The sequence below is a fragment of the Salvelinus sp. IW2-2015 genome, linkage group LG26 (assembly GCF_002910315.2).
Source record: "Salvelinus sp. IW2-2015 linkage group LG26, ASM291031v2, whole genome shotgun sequence".
Taxonomy (NCBI): domain Eukaryota; kingdom Metazoa; phylum Chordata; class Actinopteri; order Salmoniformes; family Salmonidae; genus Salvelinus; species Salvelinus sp. IW2-2015.
This window is the reverse complement of record NC_036866.1, coordinates 41809777-41826959: the sequence shown is the minus strand read 5'-3', so window position 1 is coordinate 41826959 and position 17183 is coordinate 41809777. Positions and strand designations below refer to the sequence as shown.

At 42.2% G+C, this 17183-nt stretch overlaps 1 protein-coding gene across 5 annotated transcripts in view; it reads left to right on the top strand.

Annotated features, from left to right (window-relative positions):
* The window catches only part of LOC111952106 (protein LSM14 homolog A-like), a 34471-nt gene extending 23336 nt beyond the window's left edge, over positions 1 to 11135 (top strand). For 2 of the 5 annotated variants that reach the window (XM_023970592.2, XM_023970591.2), the window contains exons 4-10: positions 1227 to 1361; positions 3223 to 3513; positions 4414 to 4587; positions 6957 to 7125; positions 7257 to 7298; positions 7469 to 7706; positions 8000 to 11135. In XM_023970592.2, coding sequence (XP_023826360.1) covers positions 1227 to 1361; positions 3223 to 3513; positions 4414 to 4587; positions 6957 to 7125; positions 7257 to 7298; positions 7469 to 7706; positions 8000 to 8062 — 1112 coding nt within the window. In that variant the 3' untranslated portion in view covers positions 8063 to 11135. The remainder of the gene's footprint in view (positions 1 to 1226; positions 1362 to 3222; positions 3514 to 4413; positions 4588 to 6956; positions 7126 to 7256; positions 7299 to 7468; positions 7707 to 7999) is intronic. The other 3 variants (XM_023970595.2, XM_023970594.2, XM_023970593.1) reach the window with 2 other exon arrangements.
* The last annotated feature ends 6048 nt before the right edge of the window (positions 11136 to 17183 follow it).

Sequence of the window (17183 nt, the reverse complement as noted above, 5' to 3'; positions counted from 1 at the left end):
CCCCTTAAAAGATTTAGATGCACTGTTGTAAAGTGGCTGTTCCACTGGATGTCATAAGGTGAATGCACCAATTTGTAAGTCGCTCTGGATAAGAGCGTCTGCTAAATGTAATGTAAATGTATTTCCCATGGTTACGGCGGCCCATTTTATAAGTATTGGTAACGTGTGTGTGCTAGTCCATGTTTAGCCATTAAGGCTTGTGTTTTCTAGCTAGTGTTCACCTAGTGGGCTAATAGCATAGCTTGCACCTCACTAGCTGTGCGAGAAGCATTGCTTCTTTGGTCTAGAGTCTCTTGACCGTAGCACGGTGAGGTATAACCGGTCAGTTTAGCCAATCTGGCAATACCACTGTAGTTGGGAGAGCCAGTAGCAGCCAGCATCACAGCATCGAGCTGCAAGAGTGAGGGGGTGTCAGTGGCCATAATTAATTGAACCGGGTAGTCCAGTTGGGCTGCGGTCAAGCCACGTACCTTTCTTGTGTCCCTAATTCATGGATAAAGGCCTGCTAGTCCATAGTGGCTGCTGAGAATTAGCCTTGACATGCGCGTGCTAGCTGCTTAGGTGCCTTGCGGCTAATGTCTAGCTGGGGTGGGCACTGTGTATAAATGCTATAGCCGTGGTGGGCTAGTATAGGCGTTAGCTAGCTTGCAACCAGCACTTGGGTTAAGGTTGTTATAGATATTGGTGCATATGGTACCTACCTTATGTGCAGGTTGGGAACTCTTTCTGAGTTAGCTAGCAATGCTTATGTGTTTAGCTTTCTTTCCAGCGAGCTAGCTAAGTTAGCTTGTGTCTTGCACCCTGGGCTAACCAAGTCTCGGTAACTATCACTGTGACGCATGCTAACACAGGAGACAAAGCAACAAAACATTTTTTTCCCGGTAAGTTACTCAACACAAAAGACGAGAGCTGAAATTCCTGCGCTCGGTGGCGTAACCTCGCGGCACTTGCGAAACAGTTAAACAGATATTTTCGTGCTGAGGAGAGCTTAGAGAAGTACTCTTGTGAGAATTTCCATAGGACAGGTGAGTGGCTCCTTATAATGGGAGGGGCTCACCTCATTCACCTTTCGACCAACTGACATTTGTAATTGGTTCTTCGAGATTCCGGTGAATCGCACATGTGAGATATCAAAAAGAATAATTGAAAGGGAATCAGAGAGGACTCATCACACTTGTGCTGTTCTTGCCCTCAATACTCTACACCTGCTGTTCCTCTTCATACAGGAAGATCAGTGCCGCCCTCCTCCTTTGGGAGCGACACAAGCTCCGCTGCAACCCAGTCCCAGAGCAGTGCTATTGGCGCTGCTCTCCCCACTGATTCACACTCTCTGGGTACCGCTACTGTCCTTGTATCAAAAGGTAAAAGAACCACACGAGGAAGAGAAACACTGATTTGTTCTACTACTTACTCACCTTGGTGAAACTAAAACTCATTTGAAACTAGCTGTAGATCTACCCCATTCACTCCCTACAACTCCTCAGTAGAGCACACAGTCGGATTCTTTCAAGGGATGGCTAACCTGAATATTTCCTTTCTTGTGGCACATGGACACACCTACTCATTCAAGGGATTTTCTTTATTTTTACTATTTTCTACATTGTAGACATCACAACTATGAAATAACACAAATATTTCAGATTTTTAAAAGTAGCCACCCGTTGCTTTGCATTCTCTCAACCAGCTTCTCCTGGAATGCTTTTCCAACAGTCTTGATGGAGTTCCCACATATGCTGAGAACTTGTTGGCTGCTTTCCCGTCACACTGCGGTCCAACTCAACCCAAACCGTCTCAATTGGGTGGAGGTTGGGTTATTGTGGAGGCCAGGTCATCTGATGCAGCACTCCATCACTCTCCTTCCTGGTCAAATAGCCCTTACACAGCCTGGAGGTGTGTTGGGTCATTGTTCTGTTGGAAAAACAAATGATAGTCCCACTAAGCGCAAACCAGACGGGATGGCGTATCACTTTAGAATGCTGTGGTAGCCATGCTGGTTAAGTGTGCCTTGAATTCTAAATAAATCAGTATCACCAGCAAAGCACCCCCACACCATCACATCACCTCCTCCATGCTTCAAGGTGGGAACCACACATGCAGAGATCATCCGTTCACCTCCTCTGCGTCTCACAAAGACACGGTGGTTGGAACCAAAAGTCTCACATTTTGACTCATCAGACCAAAGGACAGTTTCCACCTGTCTAATGTCCATTGCTTGTGTTTCCTTTTTATTTGTGTACTTTAGTAGTGGTTTCTTTGCAGAAATTTGACCATGAAGGCCTGATTCACGCAGTCCCCTCTGAACAGTTGATGTTGAGATTTGTCTTACTTGAATTCTGTGAAGCATTTTTTGGGGCTGTAATTGGAGGCTGGTAACTCTCTAATGAACTTATCCTCTGCAGCAGAGGTAACTCGGTCTTCCTTTCCTGTAGCGGTCCTCAGAGCCAGTTTCATCATAGCGCTTTATAGTTTTTGAGACTGCACTTGAAGAAACTTTCAAAGTTCTTGAAATTTTTCATGTCTTAAAGTAATGATGGACTGTCGTTTCTCTTTGCTTATGTGAGCTGTTCTTGCCATAATATAGACTTGGTCTTTTACCAAATAGGGCCATCTTCTGTGTACCACCCCTACCTTGTCACAACACAACTGATTGGCTCAAACGCATTAAGAAGGAAAGACATTCCACAAATTAACTTTTTAACAAAGGACACCTGTTAATTGAAATGCATTCCTGGTGACTACCTTATGAAGCTAGTTGAGAGAATGCTAAGTGTGCAAAGCTGTCATCAAGGCAAAGGGTGGCTGGCTACTTTGAAGAATCTCAAAATATAAAAACGTATGGAATCATGTAGTAACCAAATGTGTTTCATAGTTTTGGTTTAGAAAATAGTAAAATTTAAGAAAAACCCTTATAGTGAGTAGCTGTGTCAACTTTTGACTGGTACTGTATGTTAGGCCTATGTATAGTCTTGTGAGAGCATAATAATGTCACCCAATACTGCTTTGGAATACTAGAGTGGTTCATAATGGCATTTCCCCCTTATCACTGTCTGATTTTTGCCTCTTCTCAATAAAATGATGGCATGCTTTTCACAACCTTCAACGCGTTTAATCACTTAAGCTTTATATCCATGAAGTGTAACTCTTGATGAACCAGTGAGTCTGATTCATATGTCTCGGCAGTGTTGAGTAGCCCAGTGTAACACTAACCCTTTGTTCACCCAGGCCGCACCAGCCCCTCCCTGGACCCCCTGAGGAAGAGCCCCACAGTAGAGCAGGCAGCCCTGTCGGCCCCCTACGCTCCGACTCCCAGCTTGGGCCGTAGGAGTCCCGCTCCCGGCCGCACGACCCCCTCGGCTCCAGCCGCCGGCCATGCCCATCAGCAGCACCGTCACCAGGGTGAGACCGTCAGCGGGGCCCGCAGTAACCAGGCCTGGGGTGCGCCCTGCAACGCGCCCATTTCTCACCAACGCCATACCACTGCAGGGCTTTCGAATTCTTTCTTTAGCCCCGTAGGTGAGAACTATCGGAGGCTTTACCTGTGTGTTTTGTTGTGCTGCAACCCCTAAAAACAAAAATGACCCCTGCCATTTTGTTTAACTAACAGTCTGTCGGAGTTTCAACATTTTAACAAATGATGCCTGTTTCTATAGGTAGAAGTCTAGTGTGGGGCTAAATCTCTTTATTAAGGTTGAGCTGAGCTCTCTAAACTAAAGGACTGTACCATTCCAGGCCCAGAAAGCACTCCGAGTAGTGTCTGAGCAGCAGCCACAAGGTGGCGGCAGAGATGCCAGTCAACGGCCTGCAGGTTAACTGAACACCTCTGCTCTAACCGTCCTCTGTGCTCAGCTCGATGACGATTCAGACTGCATGCCCTAGTGACTTTTACTTAAACTGTCAAGCCCACGTTCGTTTATACAACTCAACCATTCTGTGTGCTGTATGTAGTAGGTTACACGGTGGTCCATTGCTTGCAACTGTCTGCATTGCTGTGCAGATTGACAAGTTGAGATGGCGATCACTGCTCTGTTTAGTGTGTGTTATGGTAATTCTGTTACGCCATAGTTTGGCGATTTTTAATATGGTTTGTTGTATGGATGGGTATTGCTATTCATGCTTATATGCTGCTGGAATTTCTGTTTGTATAAATCTGTTAGGGTGACATTTTTTAAGTTGATGGATGGCAAGCCATTGCTTTATTCTGTCAATTGGTAGTTTGCTGTGCTTTTATCTACCAATCTATGATATACTGGACATTTTCCTGCATTTTGTTTATTCATATTCTTCATGGTTCAGTTTTGAACAAGGGGCACTGCTTTTGGTGTGGTAACTTATTATAGAAATCTTTTGGTATCATTGTTTTGTGTTTACTACATGTTTCTGGTGGTAATATTGTCTATTCTGCCTGTTTCCCAGTTGGGGGCCCCCCACCTCAGAGGCGTGGGGGTGGACTACGCGGCAGGAGCCGCTTCAACGTGCACCTAGACGGACCCATGAAGTTTGAGAAGGACTTCGACTTTGAGAGTGCCAACGCCCAGTTCAGCAAGGAAGAAATTGACAGGGAGTTCCAGAGCAAGCTCAAACTAAAAGGTACCAGAGAACTGTACAGATCAGGCCCTCATAACATTTGATCCAACACTTATGGGTGAAGGAGCTCGATTTAGCCTAGTGTTTTTGAGAACAGGTCATGAATGCAAGGCTGGTTTCTTGAGACAGACAAAACATGGCCGGCATCCAAAGCATGTTTTTTTTTTTTTCAGGGGACTGAGATTAACACGAGGCAAGCCTGAGCACAATGTAGCCAAGTTGCAGGGTTTTCCACTAGCGCGGTCTGTCGGCTAAACAGACGATTACAGACTAATTTTCAGCCGGCTACTTTTTCCACTTCAATTAACGAGGCTACTTGTCAATTCGCTAGTCAGAAAAGTCAGCCGAGCCCTCTCCCGCTAGAATGCTAGAAGATGCCTATTGTTCAATCTATTGATAGGACAGGAGCCTGTTAGTCACAAAGTGAGCAATGACAGGGAAACAATGCTGGTTTGACAGTCTTCTGTTTGTCCCCCCTCTCTGTGTGTGTGCTATAGTTGCAGTCACTTTTTTTTTTTTTACACAGACGGAGAGCACATGATGCTCTCATTGTCTGTGAATCAACTTAGCCTATTATTTTCTGGCACATTTATTTTCTTTCACTTGTTTCATATGCAGCCACAGAGTGGTGGCGCATAGGTTACTTACTGTGCTTTGATTGACGAACCGCTAACTTGACTAGTTTATAAAAGGTGTCTGACTGAATAAAGTCTTCTTACAGTGCTTTCAGAAAGTATTCGGACCCCTTCACCTTTTCCACGTTTTGTTTTACATCCTGAATTTAAAATGTATTAGATTGACACACAATACTTCGTAATTTAAAAGTGGATTTATGTTTTTCTAAATTAATTTAAAATGAGTCTGTCTTGACAAGTATTCATCCACTTTATGGCAAGCCTAAATAAGTTCAGGAGTAAAAATGTGCTTAACAAGACCCATAATACAGTGCCTTCGGAAATTATTCAGACCCCTTGACTTTTTCCACATTTTGTTACGTCACAGCCTTACTCTAAAATGGATTATTTTTTCCCCCTCAATGTACACACAATAGCGCAAAATGACAGTGAAAACAATTCTTCTTTTTTTGACACATTTGCTCATTTATCCCAAATAAAAGATCAGATACCAGATTTACATAAGTATTCAGACCCTTTGCTATGAGACTTGAAATTGAGCTCCAGTGCATCCTGTTTCCGTCAAGCATCCTTGAGATCTTTCTGCAACTTGATTGGAGTCCTTGTGGTAAATTCAATTGATTGGACATGATTTGGAAAGGCACACACCTGTCCATATAAGATCCCACAGTTGACAGTGCATGTCACAGCAAGAACCAAGCCATGAGGTCCACGGAATTGTCCGAAGAGCTCCGAGACACGATTGTGTCGAGGCACCGATCTGGGGAAAGGTACCAAAAAATATCTGCAGCATTGAAGGTCCCCAAGACTACAGTGGCCTTCCATCATTCTCAAATGGAAGACGTTTGGAACCACCAAGACTCTTCCTAGAGCTGGCCGCCCAGCCATACTGGGCAATCGGGGGAGAAAGGCCGATGACCAAGAACCTGATGGTTGCTCTGACAGCTCTATAGTTTCTCTGTGGAGATTGGAGGAACTTCCAGAAGGACAACCATCTCTGCAGCACGCCACCAATAAGGCCTTTATGGTAGTGGCAAAACGGAAGCTGCTCCTCAGTAAAAGGCACATGACAGCCCGCTTGGAGTTTGACAAAAGGCACCTAAAGACTCTCAAACCATGAGAAACAAGATTCTCTGGTCTGATGAAACCAAGATTGAGATCTTTGGCCTGACGTGCCAGCATCCCGGAGTTGCCGCTTCACTGATGACGTTGAGACTGGTGTTTTGCGGGTACTATTTAATGAAGCTGCCAGTTGAGGACTTGTGAGGCGTCTGTTTCTCAAACTAGACACTAATGTACTTGTCCTCTTGCTCAGTTGTGCACCAGGGCCTCCCACTCTTTCCATTCTGGTTAGGGCCAGTTTGCGCTGTTCTGTGAAGGGAGTAGTGCACAGCGTTGTACGAGATATTCAATTTGCTTTTCTTTCATAAAGAAGGACATTTCTATGTGAAAGTCTTGATCATATAAGTCTAGACAATATCTAAAACTGAATGTATGAATTGTTAGTCATTTAAATTGTAGACACTACCACAACATTTTTCCAATCTGGGAGGTAAACTCGATAATTTAATAGTTTATTTCGCTGTGTATTTCTGATGGCCAAGCGTCGGCCGGGGTAGGCCGTCATTGTAAATAAGAATTTGTTCTTAACTGACTTGCCTAGTTAAATAAATAAATGTGCAAAACAGTAATTGGCCATAGTGGAGTGAATGTGTTGGGTGTCCATTTCTTCTCAAGATGAGACGGAGAAGGCCGCAGTGAACGGGGAGGATAAGGGCAACTCCAGTGTGGAGACTCAGAACAGCAAGGGCAACGCTGATGAAGAAGGGCTGGAGGCACTAACACTTAAAGTTTATTACGACAAGTCCAAGTCTTTCTTCGACAACGTCTCCTGTGATTACAGCAGGTAGGCTACAACTGCCCGTATCATCTCTCTCCCCAATGTTTTTATAGCGGTAACCTCTGTCCCTTTTTATTTTGTTTTAACAATTGTCTTCCCTTAGGCAATACGTGATAAAGATCTATTCTGTTTTTCAGGAAAGCTGCAGAAAAATCTGGAGGAAGCTCTGGTTTCCCACTGTGAGTCTCTCAGTTCTGTTCTATCCCATGCTAATGTTTTGATACTATACAATGTGGCTTTATTGATATATAATATATGGAGTATACTGTATGTAAGACCATAGTGGATTCAATAAGGTACTGTCGGCGTCCTCCAACCCCCGGCTGAGCGTCTAAATTCTGATTGGCAGGCAGCGGAGGCAGACCTGGGCCGAGGAGAGGCGTATCAACTCGGAGACTTTCGGCATGCCCCTGCACGGGGGTCAGGCCCGTGGGGGATACCGCGGGCGTGGCGGTATGGGCGGGGGCAGGGGTCGCTCCGCCAGCAGAGGGTCCTTCGGTCCCCCTCACGGCGGCCACAGCTACAGGGGAGGGTACAATCGAACAAGCCAGAGAGGACGGGAGTTTTCAGAGAACTTTGAGTACAGGGTAATGTATATGTTTTTTAATTATTGTATAGATGGATGCCGTAGTGGCCAAAGGTATCATCAACATATACATTTGCAAAATCCTAGAGTTAAGTTATCCCTCGTAATGAATTTAATTATGGAGTTTACAAATAAAATTCACAATATAGCAAATGCGAATGAAGATCAAGCCATAGTCTACCTACCTTCAAGCACTTGTACATAACTCTGTTAACCATACGTGCACGTGCGTAGCGGTGTTAACCATAGTGAAGTCATCAAAAAGCTGTCTAATTTTTCCCTTTCTTCCTGAAGGATAACCGTGGCTGCATAGTACACCTGGAGGACAGATCCAGAGGGGCAACGCCTCATCTTTAGAAATAGTTTGTTTATACTTTTGACTAAAAGAATGAAGATTGTATATTTGTCAACATCACTGGGGTAGACTGCTTGAATGCCACTTCTTTTCCATATCTTTTAATTATGGAAATTATGCAATCCATCTATCTTCAAAACAATTTCCAGGCTGCTAAATTGTATGTACAAATATTTCTGAGGGATGTCCTTGAGCAATGAGGTTTTTTCCTTCTTCTTGTAACAGGTATTTGATTATATTCTGTTAGGTGTAGAGGGCCGTATGACTGAGGATCGCTGACATAGCTTCATTTTTGGGGGGTAACCTGTAATGTAACAAAATAGCCAGTGGGGTCTGTCACAGTTTTCTGTGTATTTTTCAACCACACAAACTGTACCTATACCTAGTCCGCTCGCTATCCATCTATCCCACATCTCCAAGCTATACATGTTCTCCAAATGGCAGTGTTTGATTTTAGCTAGATATCAACTTTTTGTAAAGGATATTCTGTTTTATTTACTTCCAGCTCTTCACTAGTGATGGTGCTAGATGTACTTGGCTATACTCTTCTGGTTTGGTGATATAGTTTAACTCTGGGTGCATAACTAGGTATAGGGAAAGATGGATCATAGGTCAGGACTTAATTTTCTTTTTTAATTTTCTGTAGATTGCCCTGTACTCGAGGCTACTGGTTTTGTGTGACTAGAGTTGTACAATGCTGCTGTTTGCTACGGTTATATCTCTAGCGTAATCTATGTAAACTGCTACAAGAGCTCGCTAAAGCAGGCCATCTAAGTATGCTTCTTCCTGACAATTGGGCCACATTTCGGGTTCCTAACATTTCTAGGGAGTTTTCCAAATTGTTATTCCCTTTTACCTCTCTTACTCAGTCAGTTGGTTAAAACCTCATCCTGAACTCCACATCCTCGTTCCTCTCAAAGAAACCGGAATGCCAGAAAAAATTTGAGCCACCAACAGTACTTGAGATGTCTGACGGAGAGAAACAATACCCTGACTAAACTCTTGATTCGATGCCACTGACTCGGTCCCATGGCACTGCATGGTGGTTGATGGCTTGCTAAAGCTACACAAGTGATGTCAGCCTAATTGCTCAGTTAAAAATTGGGTAAAATATTTGATGAATTGTAGAGCCCTTTGCTTTTAGCTTAGTAGGTATTAGTTACATAGCAATGTTGAAGCTAATGATTTGCAGGGTTTGAAAGATCAGGCACAAATTGGGTGAAGGTTGGTTGATAGGAAGTAATTACCTTTGACTGAATGTTGTCTGATGCTGTCTTGACCCGGCATGATTTAAATAAGTACGTAAATAGAGAAAATACTAGCTAGATTTGGGATTTTATATCTTGCAGGAAACGTACACACAGTTGCACTTTTTACTATTGAATTTGTTTTATATAATATTCTGTTCATTTGTGTGAGTCCTGAGATTGTATTCCAGTTCTGCTAACTGCGGATGGCTGAGTCCCAAATGGTAGCCTATTCCCTATATAGTGCACTACTTGGCTCTGGTCAAAAGTAGTTCACTTTACAGGGAATAGGGTGCTTTTTGGGATGATACCAATGATGTTATGGTACCAATGATGTTATGGTACCTGACCCCCCCCCCCCCATGTGAACAGGTCTTAAAAAGTACACGTTCAGTATCTCGTTTGATTCCTTGAATATCGTTCTTTAATGTATATTTTATGGATGTATGCATAAGGATTTGGCACCAGAAAAATCCCCAAATGCTGTTTAAAGATGAAGGGATGACCGTGCAAAGCTAGCCTGGTTAAACCTAATAGGTTAGTCTGGTTTAACTGGGCTGGTGCAAAGCTACCTTTTTTCTTTTTTTTAGTGTCCTCAGGAAGTTAAGATGAATTGTTCTTGTGCCTTAATGCCAGTGAATACTACATTTAAACTAATAATGGAGTGAATAAATAGTTAAAGTAAATAAAGTTTACTAAAATTGGAAATTATTATAAGAACTTGTGCCCATTTTGGTGTATTCTGAAGCTCTTTTGCACAGTGCTGTTTGATGAACTAGGTTTTTGCTTGATAATGTACTAAATTTGTTCAGAAGTGTGGATATGTCTACATCGGTACATTTAATTGAGTGAAGGGAGTTGACGCCAAGTTCCAACGTCTTGTTAATTCCCATTGCAGGATCGTTATTCTCTTGATGCACTGTAGTGGAAAGTGTGTTGGATTCTGCCCCCATGAAGGTTTTGAAAGCTTTAAGTAATTTTAAAATGAGACCAAACATCTACATGCATCCCATAATAAAGACTGTTTTAGTCCTGCATATAATTGTCTTTTCTCTTCCTATTATTTTGACAATGTTACATTTGTCCTGCATGTCACCTATTATAATTTGTTCAGATATACTCTGCCAAAAAACTAATTTGGCACCTTTTTTCAAAAAGTTGCATACAGAAAGAATATTGATTGTCAAAAGAAAGTGTTAAATGGGGCTGGATTAGATGGGGGATGCTCAAATGTCTTAGGCTGTGTTTTACACAGGCAGCCCAAATCTGATAATGTTCACTAATTGGTCTTTTGAATTGGCTGCCTGTATAAACGCAGCCTTAAAAGCTAAGATGAAGGGTGGTACAGTAGAATGTGTGGTGGGATGGGGTGAACCTAAACTGTATTGCCTTGATTCCTCACTTCTTCTTGTCTTCTCAAAACACATTGGAGCAGAAGATCAGAGGGGAGGAACCTCTGGTCTTCTGCGCCAATGTGTTTTGAGAAGACAAGAGGAAGTGAGGAATCAAGGCAATAGAGTTTAGGTTCACCCATAGGATCAAGTGCCTAGTTCAAAGGGATGTCCTGTATCTCCATTTCTCATTGTTGCACAGAAGCCTGCATGAGGGTCTGGCTCAAGCCACTAAATCATGACACAACAAGGATACAATGCAATAACTTACTAAAATGTCTGTGCATCAAATGTAATTTATATACAAACTTAAAGGTTGTTTATTTGGGTACATTTTTTCTAACAGTTTTGTCTCAACCCAGCATGACGTCCTCTTCTGTGGGCCTCAGTGGACTGGGGTTTTTATTCAAAGCATACAATAAAAGTTTTCATATCTGTGCCTGTTTTTCTTCCTTATGGCTTGGTGTGTCTGTGATTACCAGGGGTGTATTCATTACAAAAACGGTTTACAGTTTAAGAACGAAACGGGAAGGGACCTACCTGGATTTGTCCAATATAAACTTGTTTGGGGTGAACCGTTTTATTTTGCAACAGAATCTGCATAATGATTATACCCTTGCTGAGCACACTTGCTTGTCTTTCTCAAATAGACAAGTGGTAATTTCTCTCCCTGTGCTGTGTATATAACCAACACTTTGTCTAGCTAAGTCTGTCACCGCCTAAGCCGGGTCATATGGTTTAAACTTGTTATGGGGTTGTCCAAGGTTTTAAAATGAGCTATAGTGTGGTTGTTTCATCAGAGAGGAGACTGAGTGGCAATAGCTGGGGTCTGCCATTGGTGCTTTGGAGTTGTCACATGAATTGTCTTTTCATCCTCTACACACCGAACCTCTTTACACAATCCACAGTCGCCGAGTAGCGTTTTTCACTGGACTATTGTCAATTCAACCACCACCATGGGACTAACCAGTGAGCTGCATTTCCAGAAACGTGAACAATGGTACAAATCCAAAGCTGGGAACCTCAGTATGAGGGATATGTTTTATGGTGACAAGGATAGTTTCAGCAAATTTTAGGTGAGTGAGCTTTTGAATGTTATGGCCAATATAGCTACCGAACCAATCCCTGCTGCAGTGTGTGCAAACCTGGTCAAGAACTACAGGAAACATATGATCTCTAATTGCAAACAAAGGTTTCTGTACCAAATATTAAGTTCTGCTTTTCTGATGTATCAAATACTTATGTCATGCAATAAAATGCAAATCATTTACTTAAAAAGCATACAATGTGATTTTCTGGATTTTTGTTTTAGATTCCGTCTCTCACAGTTGAAGTGTACCTATGATAAAAATGACAGACATCTACATGCTTTGTAAGTAGGAAACACTGCCGATTTTGCAGGTTATCAAATACTTGTTCTCCCCACTGTATGTAGGAGTTTTACCATGTCCCTGGGTGTTATTCATCAACTTATACGAGGAATATTAGCGATAACATAGTCGTAGTTAATCTCTTTTTTTTCATGATTATTGAATTTGATATTTTCTGTGTCCATAATATTACTTTCCACCCTGTTAGTTGTAATTCTCCTTATATAGTAAAAACAAATATAAACGGAACATGTAAAGTGTTGGTCCCATTTAATGAGCTGAAATAAAAGGTCCCAGAAATATTCCATATGTACAAAAGCAAATTTCTCTCAAATTTTGTGCACAAATTTGTTTATGAATGTTTCTCCCTGATAATCCTGCCAAGATAATCATCCACCTGACAGGTGTGGCATATCAAGAAGCTGATTAAACAGCATGGTCATTACACAGGTGCACATTGTGCTGGGGACAATAAGAGGCCACTCAAATGTGCAAGTTTGTCACACAACACAATGCCACAGATATCTCAAGTTTTGAGGGAGTGTGCAATTGGCATGCTGACTGCAGAAATGTCCACCTGGGCTGTTGCCAGAGAATTTAATGTTAATTAAAAACCTGCGTGCTCAGGACCTCAGACTTGGGCGGAGGTTCACCTTCCAACACGACAACGCAGGAGTGGCTTTGGGACAAGTCTCTGAATGACAGAGCTTGAGAGGATCTGTAGAGAAGAATGGTAGAAACTCCCCTAATATAGGTGTGCCAAGCTTGTAGCGTCATACCTAAGAAGACTCGAGGCTGTAATCGCTGCTAATGGTTCTTCAACAAATTACTGTGTAAAAGGTCTGAATACTTATGCAAATGTGATATTTCATTTATTTTTATTTTTTATTTGCAACAAACAAAAAAATACTGTTTCTGCTTTGTCATTATGGGGTATTGTGTGTAGATTCAGGGGGGGGAAACAATGTAATACATTTTAGAATAAGGCTGTAACAAAATTAGAAAAAATTCAAGGGGTCTGAATAATTTCCAAAAGGACATTTATTTTTTTGTTCATCTTTATTTAACTAGTCAAGTCAGTTAAGAACACATTCTTATTTTACAATGACGGCCTACCCCGGCTAAACCCTAAACCGTGTATTCACTAGGAAGCAAACTAGATGCAATTGGGAGGGACCTTCCTGAACTAGTCAAATAATTTGTTGCAAAATGTTTTCCATTCCTACGGTGTGCACTGACTACATCTCTGATGTCTGGTACAAAACAGGTTTCAGAGCCATCCCTGTTTCCAGATATACTACTGTAACACCACTGATTTGCGGCTCCTGGCTGGCAGTAACATAGGGGTGGGGTTTACTTTAATCAAAGGGTTACAGAGAGTTTGGTCTTCTCAGAGTTGAGGATACACTTGATGTACACATGTCAAAGAGCCAATGGGACAGGATATTGATACCTTAGTCATAACAGGAGAGTAAGAAGGGCACGACCAGCCTGCCAGTGTTGAAGAATGTAGAGCGTTGACAGTGAATTCCGGTATTTCTCTTCTCTGTATACAATGATCACAGCCATGATAGGGAACTTTGGGCTCTTGGGGTGCCTCAGTGCTTTGTGGCCCTTCCAGGTGTGGTCTTCTCCTTCTGACCCGCAGCTTCTGGTTGTGGTTCTGGGTTGAGGATTAGACATGCTGTTGATGCAAGGAAGAGCTGTGCTTATCACAGGTGGGTGAATACACACAGTACAGTACAGTCAATACTACCAGGGCTGGACAGTGTACTGAAATATCCTACTCACATATAATTACTGTTACTTTATTGAAATGTTACTCAACTAGTACAATTTATCGTTGTAAAAAAACTACAAGTAACAGTAAAAAGAGTTTTGTTAAAAAATAAAAACATCGGCCTCCCGAGGTGCAGTGGTCTAAAGCACTGCATCGCAGTGCTAGCTGTGTCACTAGAGATCCTGGTTCGAATCCAAGCTCTGTCGCAGCCGGCCGCGACCTGGAGACCCATGGGGTGGCGCACAATTGGCCCAGCGTCGTCTGGGTTAGGGGAGGGTTTGGCCGGCAAGGATGTTCTTGTCCCATCGCACTCTAGCGACTCCTGTGGTGGGCCGGGCGCAATGGTTGCCATGTGTACGGTGTTTCCTCCAACGCATTGGTGCGGCTAGCTTCCAGGTTAACTCTCTTAGGGTATGTGGGACGGTAGCGTCTCACCTCGTCAACAGCCAGTGAAACTGCAGGGCGCCAAATTCAAAACAACAGAAATCCCATAATTAAAATTCCTCAAACATACATGTATTTTACACAATTTTAAAGATACACTTGTTGTAAATCCAGCCACAGTGTCCGATTTCAAAAAGGCTTTACGACAAAAGCAAACCAAACGATTATGTTAGGTCAGAGCCAAGTCACAGAAAAACACAGCCATTTTTCCAGCCAAAGAGAGGAGTCACAAAAAGCAGAAATATAGATAAAATTAATCACTGACCTTTGATGATCTTCATCAGATGACACTCATAGGACTTCATGTTACACAATACATGTATGTTTTGTTCGGTAAAGTTCATATTTATATCCAGAAATCTGAGTTTACATTGGCGCCTTACGTTCAGAAGTCACAAAACATCCTTTGATTTTGCAGAGAGCCACATCAATTTACAGAAATACTCATAATAAACATTGCTAAAAGATACAACTGTTATGCATAGAATTTTAGATCCACTTCTCCTTAATGCAACCGCTGTGTCAGATTTCAAAAAAACTTTACGGAAAAAGCACACCATGCAATAATCTGAGTACAGCGCTCAGAGATCAACACAACCCAAAGAGATATCCGCCATGTTGTGTAGTCAACAGATGTCAGAATAGCATTATAAATATTCACTTACCTTTGATCTTCATCCGAATGCACTCCCAGGAATCCCAGTTCCACAATAAATGTTTGTTTTGTTCGATAATGTCCATCATTTATGTCCAAATTCCTCCTTGTTGTTCGCGCGTGCAGTACACAATCTAAACTCACGATGCGAGTGCAAGTCCAGCGGAAAGTACGGACGAGAAGTCCAAAAAGTTCCGTTACAGTCCGTAGAAACATGTCAAACGATATATAGAATCAATCTTTAGGATGTTTTTAACATAAATCTTCAATAATGTTCCAACCGGAGAATTCTTTTGTAAACAGAAATGCGATGGAACGCAGCTAACTCTCTCACATGAACGCGCATGGTCAGCTCGTGGCACTCTGGGAGAGACCTTACTCAATCTCCTCTCATTCACCCCTACTTCACAGTAGAAGCATCAAACAAGGTTCTAAAGACTGTTGACATCTAGTGGAAGCCGAAGTGCAACATGACCCCATTTCCACTGTATCTTGGATAAGCAAAGAGTTGAAAACCTACAAACCTCAGATTTCCCACTTCCTGTTTGGATTTTCCCCCCAGGTTTTTGCCTGCCATATGAGTTCTGTTATACTCACAGACATCCTTCAAACAGTTTTAGAAACTTCAGAGTGTTTTCTATCAAAATCTATTAATAATATGCATATCCTAAGATCTGGGCCTGAGTAGCAGGTAGTTTACTCTGGGGACGCTTTTCAAGAAGCAGTGTGGCTTGGCTCGTGACCTTTGCCTCTCCCGAGTCCATACGGGAGTTGCAGCGATGAAACAATACTGTAACTACCAATTGGATACCACGAAATTGGGGTGAAAAATGGGTAAAAGTAAAAAAAAAAACATAACATAAGATTTAAAAATTAACATTGACCTTGAAAATTTGCTAATTTTGCTAAGATTACACATTTTCCATGCATTAAATTGAAAAAGAATGTACAGTAGGAACTAAGTTAATTTATTTTGAATTGCAACAAGGCACATATGAATGTAGAATGAAGGATTAGTCAAATATGCTATTAACATTTGAAAATAAATTCACTATTCAAAGCAATTAAATTGTATTAATAAATAAAAAAGCAATACAAAATAAAGTCCATGAAAAATAAAGTTGCCGGACTTCAATATACTCCAGAAATAAACATGTCTAATTCTTTCACCCATTGAAACATCGTTTTAGAGAACTTGGCAGTACGTCCAACCGGTCTCACAACCGCAGACCAAGTGTAACCACGCCAGCCCAGGACCTCCACATCCGTCTTCTTCACCTGCAGGATCGTCTGAGACCAGCCACCCTGACAGCTGATGAAACTGTGGGTTTGCACAATCAAAGAATTTCTGCACAAACTGTCAGAAATCGTCTAAGGAAAGCTCATCTGCATGCTCGTCGTCCTCACCAGGGTCTTGACCTGACTGCAGTTCAGCGTCGTAACTGACCTCAGTGGGCAAATGCTCACTTTCGATGGCCACTGGCACGCTGGAGAAATGTGCTGTTCACTAATTAATTGCGCTTTCAACCGTGCCGGGCAGATGGCAGACCATGTGTATGGCGTCGTGTGGGCGAGCAGTTTTCTGATGTCAACGTTGTGAACAGAGTGCCCCATGGTGGCGGTTATGGTATGGGCAGGTATAAGCCACGGACAACGAACACAATTGCATTCTATCGATAGCAATTTGAATGCCCAGAGATGTTTCAGCGTGATAATGCACGGCCCCATGTCGCAAGGATCTGTACACAAATGTCCCTGTTCTTCCATGGCCTGCACACTCCCCCGACAAGTCACCCATTGAGCATGTTTGGGCTGCTCTGAATCAATGTGTACGACAGTGTGTTCCAGTTCCCACCAATATCTAGCAACTTCACACAGCCATTGGAGAGGAGTGGGACAACATTCCACAGGCCATAATCAACAGCCTGATCAACTATTTGTGAAGGAGATGTGTCGTGCTGCAGGAGACAAATGGTGGTCACACCAGATACAGAATTGTTTTTTATCCACACCCCTACTATTTTTTTTAAGGTACCTGTGACCAAAATATGCATATCTGTATTCCCAGTCATTGAAATCCAGAGATTAGGGCCTAATTTATTTCAATTGGCTGATTTCCTAATATGAACTGTAAACTCAGTAAAATCAACAAAAAAAATTGCATGTTGTTTATTTTTGTTCATTGGAAAAGGCACAAAACTTTACCTATATGGAGAAAGTTCTCATTTTCCAATCA